The following is a 22,059-nucleotide window of genomic DNA, read 5'->3' as shown; positions in this document are numbered from 1 at the left end:
AGAGCTAGAATGCATTGATCTAGCTATTAGCGAATTCTGTTACCAGCGTCATACTTACGTAATTCCACTCTAGAATTACGTAGTTTCTCCGCCGGTCACGGTTTTCTTTGCCGCCACGTCCTTCCTAAAATCAGCGGAGTATCCTACATTTTCACTTGGATGACATCTATCATTGTAAGTTTCCTTTTCACTTCAATATCATTGTAATTTTCTTGTTTAAACGCAAGGAAATTTTATGTCTGATGACTCTTATAAAGGCTAAAGATCCAAAAGCCTCACATTTTGGTGACTATAAACGAATGAGAGCATACATGAGACACGAGTTGTATTGGCACAGTATGTTTAATGAGGCCTGCATCTTGATTGCAAAGTTTGAGGTCGTGGGACCGTGGCTACCCACTACGTTTGAGACTTGGTACAAAGCTCAACGGAAGATTCATGTAGTGGAGGCATTCTCTCATATTCTCACTTGCATGAAGAGTGCAGCTGAAAGTGTGGCAATGCCCGAATTATCATTTTCAACTAAAAGATTGGTCTACAGGTATTAAAAATATATCTCAGATTTCATGTCATAATAAATTATTCATTAGAATGTTTGTTTGTTTATGTGATATTTACCATTGATTTATGCATATTAGGTGGCTTGGATATTGCTTAGAAAATTCGTCTATTATTGAGTTACCACTTGAGACTTTAGAGTGGGTTGATCCCAAGGATGAGTACTCCATGTTCTCGCCTAGCTTGGTTGAGAGAGGAATCACCGCATGGGAGTGTGCCCATTGTCCATGGTGGCTGGAGTATCCCCTAGGTGTTGTGCCTAAAAGTGAGCAGCAAATGCATGCACGTAAGTAAAGTTTACTTTTGGCCATATTGAATTTATTTAAAATATTACAATGTGTTTTTGTTTTAACTATGGAGAAATGATTATGCACAAAGGTTTTCTTGAGGAGAACCCTACATTAGTTAGAAATGTGGCCACTACACCTTCAACAGAGGTAGAGACTCCACAAGTGACCTCTAATACTACTTCTAAGAAAGGAAAAGAGGTAGAGACTCCACAAGTGACCTCTAAGACTACTTCTAAGAAAGGAAAAGAGAAGGTGACCAAAGAACGCCCAATACTTGAAGAAAAGGAAGACAAGGAGAGCTTGCCTAGTCCTACCATTAGCAGGCCGGTTGTACATGCAAGCACTAGCATATCGAGGTCTGCTATCTCTGAATCTATTTTAGCACGTCCCTCTTCCCAGAGAATGCCTACTAAACGAGCCACAGGTATATAACTCTGCTATAAAAAAGCATTAATGAGATTAGTTTTCTGATTGTATGTGAATGTCCATCCCATAATTTAGTTTTTTTGTTGGTTATTTTGGAAAGGAGTTCGGTTTGCCACGTTTGTGGATGTGCTCCTCCTTGATGTAGAAGCTATTGATGATTATGCATGGAATTGGTGCGACCTCTCACATTTGCATCTAGTACATTGGTCTTTAATATATGCATGATTCTAACGTTTGTGTTGAGTCGTTGACCCAGTATTGAAAATTGGTTCCAAAGAACTCATGGAAGTTCTGTGGAACGTATGTACCATATTCGTGGTGAGTCCTCTGAATATGTGGCTCGCCTAATCTTTGTTGATTTTCCTACCTCCATGCATGTGCATGGTATCCATGATGTTGGTGCAGGTATGTTGTTGCCAAACGTTTGCTTTTAATAATTTATAGCTACTTGCATTCATTGATCTAAGTAGTATTGTATTTTTCATATAATGCCTAGATGGAGTTGTTCCTAGCATGCCTATGTGGAATCACTTTACAAGTTCTTTGGTTAAAGGAGTCATGCAGATAGCTGACGCACATTTGGCCGATGAGGGTTTCCTTGTCACCCTGTCTCTCGCCCATCACTTGGGCGAGATAGTGAAGTATGCTGAAAACTTTAGTTTGCAACTACACCGCTCTTGGACACTTGTGTGTGATGGGGTGGATATTTGTATCCTGATACAGGAGAGCAGGTGTGTATAGCTAGCTAAGTATTATTGTATTTTTCCATATGTTATATGGTATTGACTTCTAGGAAGTGTCAACTGGTAGGTGATGGACCTTACAATTGGGCTCTTTTATCGCAATTCTGTTAGTGTACCCCACTACGATAGAAATGCAGGTGAGGAGATATCAGCGATCTTATTTCCGTCGACAAAGAGCTACATCACAGAAGGTAATGCGCGCGAGTGGATAGCGACTTCACTCGTGTAGATGGGGATATGGTTCGAGGGGGAGCTGAACGCACCAGCTCATTTTTCAGGTACTAGTGGAGGCTATACAATTATATCTTTGAATTGACATAGAGTATTTCATGTGCCCTGCTAATTTATCTTTTTGTATATTTATATTTTTCAGTTGGTTGTTGGCGACATTCACGTATTATGATGATCATGTGATCGATGTTTTTGCTGGGTGTGGTGGATTGGGAGCTGCTTGTGCCGAGGATATGCGCCACTGTTTGATGATGGAGTGCGATTTTTTTTGCATCGTTCGAGTGTCTAGAGAAGAAAGTGTGTGGTCATGTGGAGGAGGAGGATTAGTAGCTACGTTAACATTTTCATTTCACATGCTTTGTATTTGGTTGACTATTATGGTCTTTTATTGTAAACACTTTCATAATGCAGTAACTTAGAAGTTATAGGGATTATGGATTTTTCCCTTGTGCCCCCCCAAGGGTTTTTTAATCCATAGTCATGGATTTGGACTTGAGAAAGGTATTGATCTTGTGTCATGCCATCCTCAAACCTAAGTCCTTCTTATAACTTCTTTGGTTTGGGGGCATAAATGCTTTTTTCTTTTGGGTTTTTGTCCTCGTGAACAAACAGTTTTTAGTTGTAAATAATTATTCTTGAATAAGGCAATGAAATCGTCATGTTATTTTTTAGAGGGTTCTTTTCAACATGCAATAATTATTCAAAGATACTATATTCCTCTATGCTAATGTATCATGTGACATAATCTTTGATAAGAAAAATGTGACATAATCCTCAAGATTGAGTGTACCTATCTATTCAACTGTCTATGTACATATGTATCTGATATTTGTCCTATGAGATTGTTTACTTGTATGCAAAAAAAATTCTTAAGGTGGATCAAATGGTTATCTTCTAAGATTATTTACCTATACATAATTTTTTAACAAAAACTCACACAATTTTGTGAATGCTTCCAAAAGCTCACTTGAGTCTTAAAAAAGCTCACTTGAGTTTTAAAAAAGCTCACACCATAAAGCTCACTAAAAAATCACACTCTGATTGTGCATGGGTGGAAGCAATTAAAAGTGCTTAATTCATGTGTCCAAGGTTGGGACACCCTAGTATGCATTCACAGAATATGCAATAAAAACAATATGCTGTGTAAGAGAAGAGTTATGATAGGTTCTTTTAAAAGTAAATGTAGCACATGTAGCACTTGGAAGTGCTCCAATAGCTGCCATTACTCGTAAAAGGGCATTTGATGTCGAGGTTTCTCCACTCTCCTTATTGTGCACAAGTGCATGAGTGTTTATTCTCCGCCACTCCATCGACACTTAAGTAACTTAGACTTTGACTCTTATGCTCATCTCATCCAGTATGAGCGACACACATATTAGCTCAACTCTCCAGCTTGAGCATAGTTGCATACCAAATGAATAAAAAGAAATAAGGTTTTGAAGTTCATTTTGGGCCAAAGCACAACCATAGCTTAGAATTGATGTGCTCATCACAGCCATGATGTCAAATACCCCCATTATGTTGACAGCTAAGGAATCGCGATTTCTTAGTTGATTCATAGTGATGGTGTTTGATAATACCATCTTGTTCTGCATGTCTAGTAGACTTCCTTAGGTATGTTTTGACTCTCAAAAAAGACGCCCTGAAGCCCTTGTTATGCTTGTTTTTTGTGTTTTAGGTCACCTTTTGCCTGTGGGACATATTTCTAGCTTTGCCTGCTTTTTTAGGGTTTCCCCCACACCTGTTCTAAGTCATGGGGCTCGACAGATGTGAGCTTTTACCTGTGCGTGCATGGGGTGTTAAAACAGTGACTGTGCAAGGCCTTGTAATGTGGCCCTATCATGCTTGAAGTAAAATGGATGGGTAAGAATTATGCGGTGCAAGTAAAGCGGGTCCTAGAGCAATTCGGTCCAAGGGCTTTTGCTATCGAGGCTTGTGCACTCATGTCACTTTCATTACTAACCTTTTGGCTCTTGTCGTGATGCTCGATGTCGATGTGTGACTAAGACCGCAACATATTGTAGAAGTTGAAGCAGAGGGATCGAGGTTGGTGTCTCATCCCTTTTGGATCCGTCACAAGTCGTGGAGTTGTTTGGAAGCTTGATAGGAGGGGAAGCAGATGTTGTCCTTTCTTTACTAGTGGTTGCCTCCTCCTTTAAGGCTTCTTTCCCTTTGATTGTTTCCTCCTTTCTAGGTGTCTTGGTAGTGTTCATCTCTACTGCTACTACTACTACTGGCACTTTCTTCCGCCATACTTGCTTCATCCCCTTTTTTGGTTGATGGTCATTTTGTTTGTCATTGTTGTTGGCTTCCGTGGCCATCACAGTTACTTTTGGTTGCCAAATCCACCGAGTTGTTGGCACTTGTAACTCTGTCGGAGACTTCTCTTGTTTAGATGGTAGGACTCTTATTGGTTGGCTTGCTACTAAAGTCCTAAGCTTCTTGGGGATCCATTTGAGTCTTGAATTTTGCTATGCAGCAAGAAGCTCCTTTGGTACCCAAACTTGAGTAGTTGGATGTTTTGTAGCATACCATGGCCTTGTTGATTGCCTTGACTTTTTGCAAGATCCGGGCTACCGTTTTTTCCTTTTTTGTTTCTTCTTAGTTACCTTTGTTGTGTCACGAGGGGGTAAAGTTTTCTGTGTTGGACACAAATGTTTCGGCACCCACATTAACTATTGACCCTCTTGTGCTTTAATCAGCTTTCGAGGCACCCATATTGCTTTTTGATTCTTTGATATCTGTTGTTGGCTTTGCTCGGCTCTTGTCTTCCCTTTATCCACGTATGTACTTGTAGTTGCCTTGGACTTACATCTTTGAGACTCCTGAGCATTTGGAACACCTGAAAATGTTGTTGGGTGATCAAGCACAAGTGGAACACTCATGCTCATTTCTTTGTCATTGGGTGTCGATAGAAGAAGCTTAGTTATTCCTCTATAGCATTGACGTTGCGCCATCCAATACCTACCAAGTACGACTTCCTCATGCAAATGACTTGGAGACATGACAAAAAACTTTCCGCTTTCGGAGTGAGGGTTTATGCTCAAAACAACGTTTATTGCTCCGATACATTCACCAGCAGTGTTGCGTGAACTTCTTACAAACTCGAGTGCAGGATCAAGCTTTGGCTTGCCAAGAAAATGCCAAGTTTGATAAGACATTAAGTTCTCCATCACACCTCTATCAAGTAAAGATATATTGTGAATTTGAAAGCCATTCTTACCTTGTATGTCGATACCAATTCTTGTGGGTGGAACAGAGGCTTTTGCAACAGCTAATACTAATGTGAATTTAAATGAAGAAATGCACTATATGTCTTTTCTCCAAGCATATAGTGATTGTTTTTCAGATTCTATCCCTAATGAATTACCACCTTCAAGAGGTGAAGATGACCATAGGATTGAGTTAGTGCCTGGTAGTGCACCTCCTAACAGGCCCCCATATCGTGTCTCTCGTGCTCAATAAGAAGAGATATTATATCAAGTAAATGAGCTACTTGAGAAGGGGATGGTTCGGCCAAGTTCGTCTCCCTTTTGCTCCCCTGTGTTAGTGCAAAAGAAAGATGGGTCCTATCGTATGTGTGTGGACTACCGTGCACTAAATAAGAACACAATCAAAAATCGATTTCCAATCCCTCGTATAGAGGATATTTTTGATAAGCTGCAAGGATCATCTTACTTTAGTAGGATAGATCTTAAAAGCAGCTATCATCAAATTAGAACTGTACCTCATGACATCAACAAGACTGCTTTCCGCACGCAGTTTGGTTTGTATGAGTACATAGTTATGCCCTTTGGTCTCACAAATGCTCCAGCAACCTTTAATAGGTTAATGGAAAGATTTTTTAGAAAACATAGGGCATACACGGGGGTGTTCTTTGATGATATTATTATTTATTCAAAGACTATAGAAGAACACAAAGTTTACATACATATAAATATATATATACACACACACACACACACACACACACACACAAACACACACATATATGTATGTATGTATGTATATATATATACACACACACACACACACACATACACACACACATATATATATATATAGACACACACACACACACACACATATATATATACGTATGTATATATATATATGTATATATATATATATATATACGTATGTATATATATATATGTATATATATATATATATATATACATATATATATATACATATATATATATACATACGTATATATATATATATATAATATATACATACGTATATATATATATATACATACATATATATATATATATACGTATGTATATATATATATACGTATGTATATATATATATACATACGTATATATATATACACACACACACACACACACACACACACACACACACACACACATGATAGTGTGTGTGTGTGTGTGTGTGTACACACACACACACACATTATATATACACACACACACACACACACACATTATATATATATACACACACACACACACACACATATATATATATATATATATATACACACACACACACACATATATATGTGTGTGTGTGTGTGTGCATTGTGAGAGGTAGGTGAAAGAAAAAGCTACCATAGAAAAGCTATGGCGAAAGTGTTGTTCAAGATGAAGAAGATGCTGAATAGGAGTACTCTAAAGTGGGAGATGAACATGAACATGCATGTGTTCAAAATGAAAAAGAAGAGGCTTAATCAACTCTCCACCCAACCATTTTATGCAGCACTCCTTCCCTTGACTTACATTTAAGGCACCTAGAGGTTGTTCCCACGTTGGGCCTTGCGCGTTGCCCTCGCGAACCTCTAGCCCCTAGCTCTTGTCCCTTCCTCCCAAGTCCTAGGTGGCGATGCATAACCCCCGAGCTTGACCCTTGGATGCTAGACCCCAGTCATGTGCCCCTAAGTCGGCTATCTAGGTGAGAGCACGGTGAATCTTGTGACCCACGATGAAACGCCTAGCCTGTAAAAGTGTAACATTCTCTCCCCCTTTAACTATGGGAAGTGTTTTTTGACAAGGACCTCAGATTCCCAAGTGGCATCCGTCAGAGGTAGACCCTTCGAGGCAACTAGAAACTCTCGAAGAGTGAGGTTTCGAAGCTGTTTCTCCCTTCGATGTAGTATCTTGTCCAGACCATGGTCAACCGTTTCTTGTTCGTGCAGTGAAACACTTCCATCAATTAGATTATCATCTTTAGAAACAGACTTTTTTAATTAATTAACATGAAACACTGGATGAACACGACAATGAGGAGGTAACTCCAACTGATATGCCACATCACTAAGCTTCTTGAAAATCTTCCAAGGTCCACAAAAAAATGGTGAGAGCTTAGGGCACTTCTCGGTGGATAACGAGGTGGATTTTGAAGGAACGAGGAGAAACACTCGTTCTCCTTCCTTAAAAGTTCGTATAGACCTTTTGTTTTCCGCATAGAACTTAGCTCTGTCAGCTGCTTGCTGCATCTTTGCCTTGGCTGAGGTTAAATTTTGTTGCATTCTTGCTAAGAATTTCTGCCGCACTAGGGCATTTCTCTGAGGTACCTATGGTGGCAGGTGCTAAAGGTGACATGCCATAATTCATCTCAAAAGGTGATAACCCAGTCACTTTGAGAGTTCTATTATTATATGCAAATTCCATTAATGGCAAATACTTGCCCCAATCTGTTTGCCTCTCGAACACACAGGCTCTCAACATATCCTCGAGTACTTGGTTGACCCTTTCCATTTGACCATCAGTCTGCGGGGTGGTCACCACTACTCATATTTAGGGAAACGTGGAGATGACTAAAAACATGCCTCCAAAAATATCCCGTTAATCTAACATCCTTGTCCGATACGATGGATGTAGGTAACCCATGTATTCTAAGGACATTCTGGATGAACAGTTCTGCAACTTGTGGAGCTTCCACACTTTTTCTTGTAGGTATAAAATGAGCCATCTTGCTCAGTCTATCCATTATCACCAAAATAGTATCTTTTGCTCTTTGGGTTCTAGGGAGTCCATGTATATACTTTGCCAATTATGTTCTGGAATCTGTAAAGGTTTCAGTAACCCAAGCACCTTAACTCTCTCTGCTTTATTCACTTGACACTAAAAGCATTGTTGGACATACTTGTGGACATCTCCGTGAGATTTGGCCACCAAAACTTCCTTCTAACAAGCTGGGATTCCTTGTCAATACCAGGATGGCCTGCACAAGGACTATCGTGGTTTCTTGAAGTACTTTTGTCCTTAGTTACCGTGCACCAAGAACGCATATCTTTCCTTTCTGTTTAAGAAATCCATTCTCCATCGAGAAATTTGAAAGCAAACTTGACAATGGTCTATGTGATGGGTCAGATGGCACTAGCTCATCACTATTAGTTATAGCGGGATCGATCTGAGACCAAATGGATTGTAGAAATGGGTCCTCTAGCTGTGCTTCCTTAATTTCTTGAAGCAATGAGCTTTCTAGAATGGTAAAGCTCATAGAATACATAATTCTAGATAATGCGTCCGCAACTACATTATCTTGACCCTTTCTATATTGAATTTCCATGTGAAATTCTTGCATTAATTTGGCCCACCAACCTTGACGGCCTCAAAGGTCGGGTTGATTGCAAAAAATTTCAAAGTATGGTGATCCATAAACACAGTAAACTGAGCACCATAGAGATAATGTCGCCAGATTTTCAAAGCATGAATTATCGCATATAATTCTTGCTCATGAACGGCCTATCTTTGCTGTGCTGGTGGAGAGAGTTTCTTACTCTCAAAAGCAATGGGTCTACCCTCTTGGTTTAAAATCGCCCCTACAGCTCCACTGGCATCTGTTTCTAGGACAAACAATTTTTTTGGATCCACAATCTTAAGAATTGGAGCTGTTGAAACAGCTTGTTTCAAAGCTTCAAAACTTTCTTGTTGCGTAGAGGTCCATTCATCAACCTGCCCTTGCAAAAGATTAGTCATGGGTGCTGCAATAAAAGAGTACCCATCTATGACCTTGCGGTAAAAGCCTGAGAGACCTAGGAAGCATCTCAAAGCCATAATGTTCAGCGAAACTAGCCGTGCCAAAATCCATCTTGATCTCGTCCGCAAACACAATCTGACCAAGATAATCAATTTCAGTTAAACAAAGAAAAGTCTTTTCATGATTAGCAAACAAACTTTTTTCCTTTAAATCTTGAAACACAGTGCGAAGATGTGGTTCATGTTCTTGGAAACTTTTGCTATACACTAGCACATCGCCAATAAAATCAACAATGAATTTACCCATAAATGGTCGAAGCACATCATTTATAAGCATCATAAAAGTAGCTAGAGCATTGGTTAGCCCAAATGGCATAACCAAATACTCATAATGACCAAATCTAGTCCTGAAAGCTGTTTTATATACATTTTCTTCTCTTACTCTAATATGATGATAACCACTCTTTATATCTATCTTGCTAAAGACGGTTGCTCCATGTAGAGCATCTAAGAGATCATCAATCCTAGGCATAGGATAAGGATGCTTGACTGTTATTGTATTTAAAGCTCTATAATCCACACACATCCTAAAAGAACTATCCTTCTTTTTGACTAGCAAAACAGGTGAGGCAAAGGGTGAGAAGCTAGGATGAATCAACCCTTTCTCTAGGTACTCGTCCACCACCTTTCTGACCTTGTTCTCCTCTTGAAGGCTCATCCTATAAGGAGATCTTGTTGACTGGATCAATCCTTTCTCTAGGTACTCGTCCACCACCTTTCTGACCTTGTTCTCCTCTTGAAGACTCATCCTATAAGGAGATCTTGTGACTGGATTCACTCCCGGGATCAACTCGATCTTGTGCTCTACGTTCCTGTGTGGAGGTAAACCAGGTGGGAGTTCAGTTTTAAACACATCGTGAAAATCTGCTCTTATCTTATTAGAAAGAACTTGAGCAAGGCTGGAGGAGCTTCCTCCCACTGTCGGATCCATCTGTGGATCTACGCTATAAATTTTTAAAATATAATAAAATTAAATATACTTACATTCAAGTTTAAGCATCTTGGTTGCCTTCAGCAGCCAAGATTCAAGTTTAAGCATCTTGGTTGCCTTCAGTAGCTTCTTATGTGAGAAGTCCGACTCCCCACAAATCAACAAGCGGCATCCCTCATGCATGAACTGATAGACATGGGTGGAAAAGTCAATGATTGGTTTTTTCCAAGCATGCCATTGCTACCCTAGCACTAGATCAAACCTTGCTAGGCGCGTGATTTCAAAATCCAATCTGTCCTTGTAGGACTGGATCTTGAAAGGGAGATCAACCACCCACTGATCCCAAACCTCGGTCCCCTTGCTGCTGTCAGCTAACTCCACCATATAATTATATTGCAATGCTTGCGTAGGGAGTTTAAGCTTATTGACTAGCCTGGAACTCATGACATTGTGTGTAGAGCCCGTGTAAAAAAGAATCCTTATATGCATCCCATGCACTAAACCTTTCATGACAATTAAATCTTTGTCGACAAAACGATAACCTTTTTGTGCCTTTGGAGATAGAAAAGCATAAGGCTCTGTGGGCACTTTCTTGGTTATCGAGACGGCCAAGATCATACTAGGAGGTCAGAATTTGAACTCTGGTCTTCCTCCTCGTCTTCTTCTTCCTCACTCAAGGGATTTACAACCATATTGGCTTGGACTTCTTGGGACAATCCTTGAACTTATGACGTCCTATACATCCGTAACAAAGGCCCTCTTTCATTGCTTTTTCCCTTTGTTGAGGTGTAAGGTGGGATCGGGTAAAGGCTCGCTCTGCCATGGCTGAAACCTTTCTTTTGACCCCTGCGGAAGTCTTGATCATATGGATCTCTCGTGCCTCTTTTTCCTTAGGCACATCCACAAAATGGTGACTAGTGTTAGGGTTGTTTGTGGGCCTAGAAAAGCAGCTCCACGAGGATTTCTGGCCTTCCCAACTTGGAAACCTCTTGCCATCCTCTAGCACCAAGGCCAATTCAATTGCCTCATTCAAAGTGCTACACTTTTCTTTACGCACCAACGGGCCCAAACTTTCTTTCAAACCCAACACAAACTTATACACTTGAAGGAACTCAGGAATATGCTCAGGCACTTTAAGCAATATTTCCCTATACTTGTTGGCATAATCCTGCACATAAAAATTCTTTTGGCTCACAAAGAACCATGCATCAAGAGCCCTACTCCTCTCATATGGAGGTACGAAATTGTTATAAAATAACACTTTGAAATCTTTCCAAGTAGTAGGCTCAAGCTTGTCTTGCTCAATCTCTTGCCACCAACGATGAGCGAGCGGTGAGCAACATCTAGCAAGTTGTGCTGGATCTTGGCCACATCATCATGTATATGGCACAAGTGAAAACATTGCTCCTACTTGGAGAGCCATTGCTCGATTGGATCCGCAGTATACATAGTGGGCGTGCCATTATACTTTGGCGGCTTGAGGTCTTTGAGCTGCCATCGGGCCCTTGTATTGGGTGGCCCAAGATCTAGCTCATTCGATGTGCCAGCCCCTAAGTCATGGTCATGCTCAAAAACATCAGGAACCATAGGAGACCTGCCTTTGTCAATAGGCCTTGCCTCAATGAGAGATTGCATTTGAGTCAAAATAGCTTGAAGTGTCTTCTCGAGGGTGTCCAAGCAACTTGCCATATCACTCTCTTGAACTACATGCTTATGCATCTCATCTTGGACCTCATGGTCCTGCATTTCTTCATTTGGGTCCATGATTTTGGTTTGGTTTGGTTTGGTTTGGTTTTTTTTTAAATTTTTATAACACTCACAAATAAACAAGTTCATGCACAAATGCTATTTACATGGATTTACACAGGCATATGCTCTTTCCTTGTATACATTTGACCTCAATCATCAAGCATGAGTGCGCATGTGTGCCTTTTTGATGCATTCAAACCACAGTTAATTTCTGCACTTTTGGTTCACAAGGAAAATTTGATGGTGGCTGAACCACGCATACATTGCATATGAGTGCCAAAAATTGTCATTCAATGACCCAACATGCGCAATACATCCTCTTGCTATGCATTTAAGACCAATTGTGCATCAATTTCATACTTTTGAGCAAAAACACCGAGAGCAAAAACACCGAAATTTGCAGAGATATTTGCCCCACAAAATCATGCAGTTAAAGCATCATAAAGCCTTGATTATGCATATTTGCCATCAGTGCATCGTTCTCAAGCATCAAAACCACAATTTTGCATGCATAAGAGAGGAAAAATGAGCATATCTGGCTCCAATCGTCACTAGAAGTGACCATGCAGAGGTTAATGGGGATGAAATTGCAGGTATGGAGTTGGTCCTTGATGTCGCACAACACCGTTGACTCCTAGGTGCATGGGTCGCTGCTCACCATGGTCAAATTTGAGCAATTTTGCTTGATCAATTTTGAGCGCACAAGGGATGATGATTTGGAGGTAACAACTGGCTAGAACATACTCCAATAAACCCTCTATAAGCTCATCAAAACGGCTCGTCAAATGTCTTTGTGAGCACAAAGTTATGCGTCGTCGAAAATGGCTCCCGACAAAGATGCACGGATCAAACCTGTCGTCGGCGCTGCGTTTCCCGCGCATGAATGGAGACTCAGATGATGTCGTAGAGTCGTGTGGCCAGGGCCGGGTAGGCGCTCTCGAAGATGGTCAAGACGGCTCGACAAAAGCTCACTTGAGCTTGGAGTTATTAGAGCCCAAAGTTGGGTGCAAGAAGGGTTATTAGACACCTCACATGGTAAATGATAAGAGTATCTCAATGGACTTTATATTAGGAATTACCCAAAATGAGAAGCGTCTTTCTATTGTAAAAAGATCAACTCATACAGTGAGGTTAATAATGCATTTGTAGAAAAGCTAGGAAGGTTTTGGGATTTTTGAATAACAAAAAGTTTGATAGCCATTGTTGGGATGACAAAAGGAAGTATAGGTGAGAGTGATGGTTAGAGAAAAAGAGTTAATTCAGAATATGTAAGTAAAACACAAATAACCTTCTTCTTTTGTACTGCGAGATTTTTATTGGTACCAAGAAGTGTGCTCTCTTGGATGGAACCTGGACACAGGGATCGATCACGATACCTTGTCCCCCCCCACACACACACACACAAACCAATTGCTCCTTCAGAGTGCTTGTAACAGACACAGTGTTGATTTTTGATGGGCACCCTTGCCCTTCAAAATTTCAGAATTTTATAGATTTTTACACATTTCAGTGTATTTTTTGAAGGGTAGAGCAACATTTCACCCGAAAAAAATGGCTAAAATACCCAAAAATGGGTGAAATGCCCGGCAAAAAGCAACCCTGAACAGAAGTGTTACACTTGGAAGGGTATTTATAAAATTGATTGATCATGATACCTTGCCCCCACACACACCCAAAGAGTGCTTGTAACATGAACAAACTTGATACCCACAATCACAATAATAAACACATTAGTGTGCTTGTAAGGGTATTTAATACAAAAGTACATACAGAAAAGGCAAAACTACTTAACCAAAAGAAATCTCTGCGTTTAATTCTCTGCACAGCCCGCGTACGCCTTCATGGCTTCAAGTGGCCGCTTGGGCTTGGCTGCCAGTAAGCTGAGCAAGCTTCTAAACCCCGAGTATGCGAAGCTAGCTTTCACTCTTCCACCCTCATCCTTAACCATATGGAACCACCTCAGAGATGAAATCCATGTTGCAGCAGAGGAGGAGGAAGGTGTCCCTTGCACACGGAACAAGGAGGAGATTTTGGCTTTTGTGGGTCGTTTTTTCTCTCCGCAGGTGGTAGAGAGACTAGATGATAACTTGGATGTCTTGTCCAGCTCTTGGCTAGGGTTAGACTATACTTACCGACATGGAAAAGCTCTCTTCACCCAAATGATTGTGCATGGCATCGTCGAGGAGCATGTTCAAAGGACAGGCTCAAGCCTCTACAATTTCTTCGGTGTGTGTGACGGGCATATCCAAGAAACCCTTAAGGTATCAATTCATCCCTTTTGTCTGTAATGTAATCTATAGTGCAATCGCATTTGTGTGTAATGTAATCTGTAATGTAACATTGTAATCTATAATTTAATATGTAATGTAATCTATAATGTATTCGCTTTTGTGTGTAATGTATCTCCATATCGCTTGTGTGTGTAATGTAAAATGTAATGTAATCTATAATGTAATCGCATTTGTGTGTAATGTAACCTGTAATGTAATGTAATCTATAATGTAACATTGTAATCTATAATGTAGTATGTAATGTAATCTATAATGTAATCGCTTTTGTGTGTAATGTAATCTAGCTCCATATCGCTTGTGTGTGTAATGTAATATGTAATGTAATCGTTTTTTATATGTTGTTCCCTTTTTTAGTAATTTACACAAGAAATTTTGGGCATTTTCCCATTTGGCCTTTCCCTTTATGTTTCCCTATAGTGCTGAACACATGAGCTTCTGTAGGCAAGGTGGAACATACCTAGCTTGGGACCCGGCAGCCCCCTGCCCCCCACCCCCCCACCGCACCTAGCTAGGTATGCTCCGCCTTGCCTACAGAAGCTCATGTGTTGTCGTAATCGGCAATGTGGGAAGCATAGTGGGAAAAGGTCTAAAACTTCTTCTTGTGCTAGCTCCATATAGCTTGTGGGTGTAATATAATCTGAAATATAATCTTTTTTATTGATATGTATTTTCTTTTTTTTTATGAACTAGGAAAAGCTATATCTCATCATCGACACATCATATGTGGCTAGAAAGGCTTCAGGGGAAGGTGTTCAAGGGCACTCAAAGGATGGGTGGGAGACGCCTAAGAAGGTTTTCAAGCAGCGACGTAACAAAGGTGGAGGAGGTGGAGGTGGAGGTGGAGGTGGAGGTGGTGGTGGTGGTGGAGGAGATGGAGGTGGAGGCGGAGGTGGAAGTAGCTTAAGTGCTGCTTCGAAGAAGCTATTAAACGACTCGGTGCAGACGATCGATGTATGGATGTCTAGTTTCACCACCCCTCCTAAAAAGAGCCAGGGAAAGAAAGAGACTTTAGCACAAAGGTCATTGTCATTTGTGGGGCATGAATGTGTGGATGAGGGCGCAATATATGATCCGGACATCTTGGGATCGATTCTAGGAGATGTCTATTTGTACCATGGTACGCGGACATCATCCTTAGAACGGTTTCGAGATGAGGGCATTCTTCCCAAATTGCGCGCCAATGAATTCTCTAGGGGTACAGCATTCTATGTGTCAAATTCACTCAGACAAGCATTTGAACACCCTCTACATAAGAGTCCATCTAGAAAACTTGATCCCGTGAGCGTCATCGTATTTAGGGTGGATGCAAGTATTCTTCGGGGTGAAAGGCCGCCTTCTCCTAATGAGAGACCTTTTGAGGTCATGTGGTTCCCCGATAGCAATAGAGAATGGCAAGAGTTTTGCATCAACAATCTGCAAGAGAAGGGCATGGCGCACAAGTGCGATTTGGTGATTGGCCCAATTTGTCTACCTTTCCCAGATATGACAGGGGCAAGTGCATTGCAAATTCCATTGCGCAATGGAGCTGGAGTTACACAGGTGGCCTTTTGTTCCGATCGATCACGGGAATGGCTTCAACGTTGTGCGGTTAAAGTGTTTTGCGAGAAACAAAAAAAAGAGGAGCCTTGAGGTTAGAGCTGATTACAATGTGTCTGTTTATGTCGTGTGGTTTTATCACAGTAGCTTTTTCTTAAAGTAACCATTTTGACAACAGTATTCTGATTTCTGTTTGGGTGATGCAGGCTAGGATTGGGGGTATTCAGAGTATTTTCGGGTGCTTATATTGAGGTGTCATATTTCGTGATTTTTTACATTCTGTTTTGTGATTTTTTACCTCCAGTATCATTGCTTTAAAGTAGTTATTTTTGATAATCATATTTTGATTCTGTTTGGGTGATGCAGGGCGATCGACAGTTTGTGTGATTATGTTTATATTCAGGTGTCATGCTAGTGCAGGTGGAGGTATCATGCATAAGTATACCTCTGGATGTGTATCGGTGTGCACCAAGATAGTATGCACATCATTTTTGTAGGGCTCTTCACAGCATATGTACACCTTTGGAAGGTTTTTCAAGCAGGATAGCATGTACAACATTTTTGTAGTACCCTTTGAGGGGGTTTCAAAGCATGTAACTATACGTCTGGATGTTTTTTTTCATGCTGGTGGAGGTCAAGATAGTATGTACAATGGGTGGACATCAAGATAGTATGTACAACATTTTTGTAGTACCCTTTGAGAGGGTTTCAAAGCGTATAACTATACCTCAGGATGTTTTTTCTCATGCTGGTGAACGTCAAGACAATATGTACAACATTTTTGAAGGCCCTTTTGCGAGGGTTTCGAAGCATAAATACACCCTTTGAATGTTGTTTGTCTCATGGAAGCTTTTGTAATACCAACCAGCAAAGACATGTAGTTTCACTTTCTTTAAGAGATATCTAACTAGAAAACCTACTTGACGGGTTTCAAGGAATTGCTTCACTGACTTGTTTAAGTTTGTGATTGGCCTAAGCCTTCTGATTCAGCTGTGGATGTGTATGAACTTGTTTGTGCGTTAACTCTTATGAGAGCAGGCTATAATTGTGCAGCTGTGGATGTGTATGAACTTGTGATTTTGTTTTTGTGTTAACTCTTACATGAGAGCAGGCTATATAAGTGTGCAGAGGAGGGCCCTTTGAGATGGCTTCGGAGCATATGTATACCTTTGGATGTGTAAGAACTTGTTTGTGTTAACACTTATGAGAGCAGGCTATAAGTGTGCAGAGGAGGGCCTTTTGAGATGGCTTCGGAGCAGGCTATAAGTGTGCTGAGGAGGGCCCTTTGAGATGGCTTCAGACTATATGTATACCTTTGGATGTGTATGAACTTGTTTATGTGTTAACACTTGTGAGAGCAGGCTATAAGTGTGCAGAGGAGGGCCTTTTGAGACGGTTTCGGAGCAGGCTTTAAGTGTGCAGAGGGCCCTTTGAGATGGCTTGCAATACCAACAAGTAAAAGACATATCCAGTGTTGTTTGTCACATGGATGTGTTTGTAGTAGTCTGTGCTTGTATTTATGAACCTTCGCAACTCTTGTGGCTTTTAGTCAGTGGTTTTATGAAAGATGTGTTGATTTATGGAGCTTTCTAGCCATTGAGACATTTGTTCTTCATTTTCTTAATGTGATTTGGTATTTACACTGTGAGTGCAATTTTCTATTTTGGCAGCTTGCAGTACTTGTCAGGGAGTTCAAGAATCAGCACGGACTTGCGTTTGTGTATAGCAGCACCTAGCCCATACGGGATGGTTGAATGACCACTTTTATTTTACAGGGAAATCATATATTTGGGCATCTGGGAACTCAATTCTCATGATCTACAGATATGTGATTCCTTTACTCTGCTGGATATGAGTGTCCTTTTCGCTCTGAGTTGTGAACTCAATGGTGTAGTGTGGTAGGTGGTTTGTTGGGTGATCTTGATCTTGTATTCTTGAAAGTGTGCGTGTGCAAGGTTATATATCTACTATCACAAGAAGTTTGGGCATTTTCCCTTGTGGGAAAGAGGCCCCCTTTCACCTACAGTGTTCAACATCATGAGCCTCTGCAGACGAGGCTCCGCATACCTACCTAGGTGCGGTGGGGGGCAGAGGGATGCCAGCTCCCCCCCCCCGCACCTAGCTAGGTATGCTACACCTCGCCTGCAGAAGCTCATGCTGTTGTCGTAATCCACAATGTGGCAATTATAGTGGGAAAATGTCGAATACTTAGTATATGTGACAAGTTTTGTCTTCAAATTTGTCACAGGTCGTCTATTGAAGGTACGGGTGTACATTAGGTTGACACCCGATAATGCTGCTTTTGTGTTTGGAAGGCGGAGTAGCATAGGGAATCTGCTCTTTGATCACCACAAGCTGAAGCTGAATATATGTTTTCAACGGCAAGATCTCACGAGAGGTAAGGCGCACATCTCTCTAACTAAAGCCATGGGTTTAACATTTTTGTTTTGAGCCTGCTCTCTAAACAAAGGAATATGTGTCTGGATTTTTAGATCGCAAAGAAGGATGAGGGCATGAGTTGTGTCTTTAATTTGAGGCTTGCCACACACAACATAATGCGCGCGCACACACACTCACAACACAATGCATATGTGCATTAGCCACTCTTATATTTAGACACCCTTATGCACATGCATGCATTGCACGGTTTCAGTGCATGCATTGGCTTGTGTGTGTGAGCTTAATGCTGTGTGTGTGTGTGTGCATGCATTGTGTTGTGGTTGTGTGGATGAAGATGTTTTTGCATTGTGACAGAATCGAGATCACCAAATGACGTCTTTTTGTTGATGTTGCCTATCATGTTGGGTCCAATCTTGAATCTTGGCACCTTAAATGTCGGAAGACCAATGCTTTAGGCCAATGTAAAAGTTTGCATTCATAGCATTTGAGAGTCTTGTTGAAAGAGGTGGAGATCTGCGAATTCTTCTGTTCCTTCTTTTCCAGGATTCTTTGGAAATAGCACCTTGTTCTTAGAGTACATGTGGAGGCATTACAATGGTGATTGTACCACCCCAGGTCCCATTGGGTGGTGAGAAATATTACACATCTCTTTTATATAAGGCAACGTTTTGGAAATAGAAATGGCTGCAGTAGTGTCACACAGCTGTTGTCTTATTTGGCTTTTTTCTTTCTGTTTTTGGGTTTCTAGCTATCTGCATGTTAGTCACAAATTTTTTTCCCATTATTACAATTCGTGTGTGTGTGTGTGGGGCGAATTTACATGTCGATGATTGTGGTATTGTGAGTCCTCCAATTGGAACTTGTCTGATTGTGGTATTGTGGTAGAATCGGTGAAGTATCCAGGCAATTTTGTGAACATATGCAATGCCATGTTGGCAATGATGTGCATCGAGTTTAGCTATCGAGGCAATAATTCTGTATACAGCTTGTGTGCAGCCAGTGCTCTGAGTAAAAGTCTCAAGTCAATTACAGTAAAAGGGAGCTGGAGGGAGAGATAGAGTCAGAATTCCGCTTTGGAATTTGTCTTTTGAGCACATGTATGCATGTGAGTTGGGAGGTGGATGAATGGGTCATAATTGGTTTGCGCGTGTGCGTGTTTAATGGGGTGTGTGTGAGTTAAAACCTAGCTTCGTACTTGTTGAGGCACCTATCATACATGATCTCAAGGGAAAGGGGCATGTGTTTGAGTCGCTTAGACACTAGAAGTTTTGGACGTTTCCCTTGTGGGAAAGAGGCCCCCTTTCCCTTATGTTTTTCCCTATAGTGTTCAACATCATGAGCTTCTGCAGACAAGGCTCCGCGTACCTAGCTAGGTGTGGTGGGGGGACTGCCTCCCAGGGCCGGCAGCCCTGCCCCCCACGGCACCTAGCTAGGTATGCTACGCCTCGCCTGCAGAAGCTCATGATGTTGTTGTAATCCACAAAGGGGGGGTTTATAGTGGGAAGATACCCAAAATTTCTTGTGGAATTATAGTTCTCTAGTGTAAGTTGATACAAGCCCCGGCTGTGCTGCTATCACTACTTTCACGTGTCTCTTGTGTTTGTCAAAGCTAGTCTGCTCACTAAATGAAACATTTTTACGGACTTCAGCACTGTATGTGAGGAAGCACATTTGTGAAAAGGATGTTTGCAATGTGTCGACGAGAGAGACAAGCATGGAAAAGTTTTTCAAGAGCAATAGAGGAGAGAGAAGGAAGCGTAATTTTGCTTGACTGTAGATGCACAAAGATGAGAACGATAGTAATTCCTGCGTGTTCTGTTGGAAGTTTGTAGAAGGGTCGGTGTTCCCTACATGTAATCTGTGATACCTTGCTCAATCGGATTTTGTACGTTTGTTCTTCCTTTGTGGTCTTGCTCGTAGTTTTATGTGTTGTAGGCTGTAAAATTGATTGCGAGATGTGTTAAATGAGGTCACGGTGATAATGGAGATCGTACCTTACCGAGCAGTTAGACTCTTAGAGCACGAGCTCACAATAGCAGAGGAGGGACTAAGAGAAGGTTTACCCATGCCATCCCATGGCTGTGTTGTTTGCTTGCTTTTTGCATTTGGTCTGTGTGTTCTTGTCGAAATGTTTTCATTTGCGGCATAGAGTGTGCTGTGTCTTTTTGTTGGTACTGCTACATCGGAGCTGTTTTTCTGGTGTTTTAACTCCTAGTCTCTTAGGAATTGGTGTAACCTGGGTTATTGAAATCAAAGGCTGAAACTAGTTGAAGGTGGGTCTACGTAGTTCATTGGGCCCTTTCCCTTTCCCCCTATAGTTTCCAACATCATGAGCTTCTGCAGAGGAGGCAACACATCCCTAGCTTGGTGCGGTTGGGGCAGGGGCTGCCGGCCCCCGGGGTTATGCGGTGCCTCCTCTCATGATGTTGAACACTGTAGGGAAGAACAGGGGAAAGGGAGATATCTAAACTTGTGGGTGCATTTTTTTGACGACAGTTTTCGCTTTTGTTGTCACTGAGATGAGCAAGCATTCTTCTACGAGAGCACCAGATGATAAAAAGGCCAGCCAGTAATCCATCAAACCTTGGGGTCTTCTTGTGTGTTTGAAAACAAAGCTGGTATTTATGTAATGTCGTTTCCTTTACCAGAGTTGCAGGTAGATGTATGGCTGCATTAGCTAGGAGTAGTATTTTAAAATAAAAAGTAAAAGCGTTCGAAAACATTTCTCAGATTTTGTGTTCTATGGCATGCAATTTTGTATTCATTGTGCCAGGGGCAAGTCATTTTTCTAAGCTGCCAACTACCCTTTCCAAATTCCGGGTCCCGATTGTATGGGGGAAGAGGTGGGGAATCGCCACCGCCCTCACTGTTCCGGGCCGGAACAGGCGAGGCTGTGTCTTGGAACAGTGGGGGTGGTGGCGATTCCCAGTCATCATGCCCACGTCCCCCTTGTACACTCTGACCCTGCGAGCTATCCTAGAGGCTGGTACACAAGAAGTTTTTCCTTTCCCTTATGTTTCCCTATAGTGTTCAACATCATGAGCTTCTGCAGACGAGTCTCCACATACCTAGCTAGTGCGGTGGGAGGCAGGGCCGGCAGCCCCTGCCCCCCGCCGCACCTAGCTAGGTATGCTATGCCTCGCCTCTAGAAGCCCATGATGTTGTCGTAATCCGCAAAGTGGGAATTATATTGAAAACTTCTTGTGGTAGGTGCGAGTATAAACGAGTTTCATCGAAGATGAAGAGTAACACACCTTCTGTGAACTAGTCCCCAAGAAGTTCTTCACGTCTTACTACCACTTAAATTCATCCTCGCCGTGAGTCCTCTCCTGAAAAGAATAGCAACACTGCCTTATCCTTCATCTCTACGAGTGCTCCTTCTGTAAGCGAACTCCTACTGGTATCCCTTCCCCTGCGGCAATCCCCTGTGTGGGCTTTGGGGTGTCTCTGTAACGAGGATGATGCTTCCCTATAATCTCCACTGTCCTCCTTGGATCCAATCGTAGTGCTCCATTGCAGTTCCAAACTACAAGCTGTATCCTTGTCTCATATATATATGTGTGTGTGTGTGCACGTGTACATCTTTGTATGCATGTGCGCGTTTGTGTATGTAGAGAGAGAGAGAGAGAGAGAGAGAGAGAGAGAGAGTTTTGCATATATGATCGCTCTTGTTTGTAGGAGAAAGAGGAAGCGCTGGGGATGGCAGTTGATGTCTTTTGTAGGCTTGCCAAGCGAACTGGAAATGCCATCCAACTTGTAAATATGTAAGTTTGTGGTGTTTATTTCAGTGCTTGTTACGGTCTCTTGCATTCGACATAGTGCCCTTGTTTGCTTGTGCATATTTGAGCTTCTTTACTCAGCCAATTTGTGTTTTTTGGAGGGTTTGAGGAC

At 41.5% G+C, this 22,059-nt stretch overlaps 2 protein-coding genes across 5 annotated transcripts; both read left to right on the top strand.

Annotated features, from left to right (window-relative positions):
• Window positions 1-406: 406 nt before the first annotated feature.
• Window positions 407-2,533, top strand: LOC147610165 (uncharacterized). 3 transcript variants are annotated; one of them, XM_086786193.1, is made up of 8 exons: window positions 407-541; window positions 639-844; window positions 937-1,272; window positions 1,375-1,447; window positions 1,531-1,679; window positions 1,771-2,005; window positions 2,085-2,295; window positions 2,391-2,509. In XM_086786193.1, the coding sequence occupies exons 1-7, from the start codon at window positions 474-476 to the stop codon at window positions 2,086-2,088; spliced, it is 1,071 nt and encodes a 356-aa protein (XP_086642319.1). In that variant the 5' UTR covers window positions 407-473; the 3' UTR covers window positions 2,089-2,295; window positions 2,391-2,509. The 3 variants fall into 3 exon arrangements, with proteins under 3 accessions (XP_086642319.1, XP_086642318.1, XP_086642320.1); XM_086786192.1 differs by lacking the exon at window positions 2,085-2,295 and having other exon boundaries at window positions 409-541; window positions 1,771-2,023; window positions 2,339-2,533; XM_086786194.1 differs by lacking the exons at window positions 2,085-2,295; window positions 2,391-2,509 and having other exon boundaries at window positions 415-541; window positions 1,839-1,972.
• Window positions 2,534-13,744: 11,211 nt separating this feature from the next.
• Window positions 13,745-16,880, top strand: LOC147610164 (uncharacterized). Of its 2 annotated transcripts, none has more exons than XM_086786274.1 (4): window positions 13,745-14,202; window positions 14,923-15,862; window positions 15,975-16,020; window positions 16,172-16,880. In XM_086786274.1, exons 1-2 carry the CDS (start codon window positions 13,783-13,785, stop codon window positions 15,859-15,861), a joined length of 1,359 nt encoding a protein of 452 aa, XP_086642400.1. In that variant the 5' UTR covers window positions 13,745-13,782; the 3' UTR covers window position 15,862; window positions 15,975-16,020; window positions 16,172-16,880. The 2 variants fall into 2 exon arrangements, with proteins under 2 accessions (XP_086642400.1, XP_086642399.1); XM_086786273.1 differs by having other exon boundaries at window positions 16,135-16,874.
• The last annotated feature ends 5,179 nt before the right edge of the window (window positions 16,881-22,059 follow it).

This window comes from Cibotium barometz, chromosome 49 (genome assembly GCF_041138505.1).
Source record: "Cibotium barometz isolate CiBa-2024 chromosome 49, ASM4113850v1, whole genome shotgun sequence".
Taxonomy (NCBI): domain Eukaryota; kingdom Viridiplantae; phylum Streptophyta; class Polypodiopsida; order Cyatheales; family Cibotiaceae; genus Cibotium; species Cibotium barometz.
This window is presented reverse-complemented; position numbering and strand designations above follow the sequence as displayed.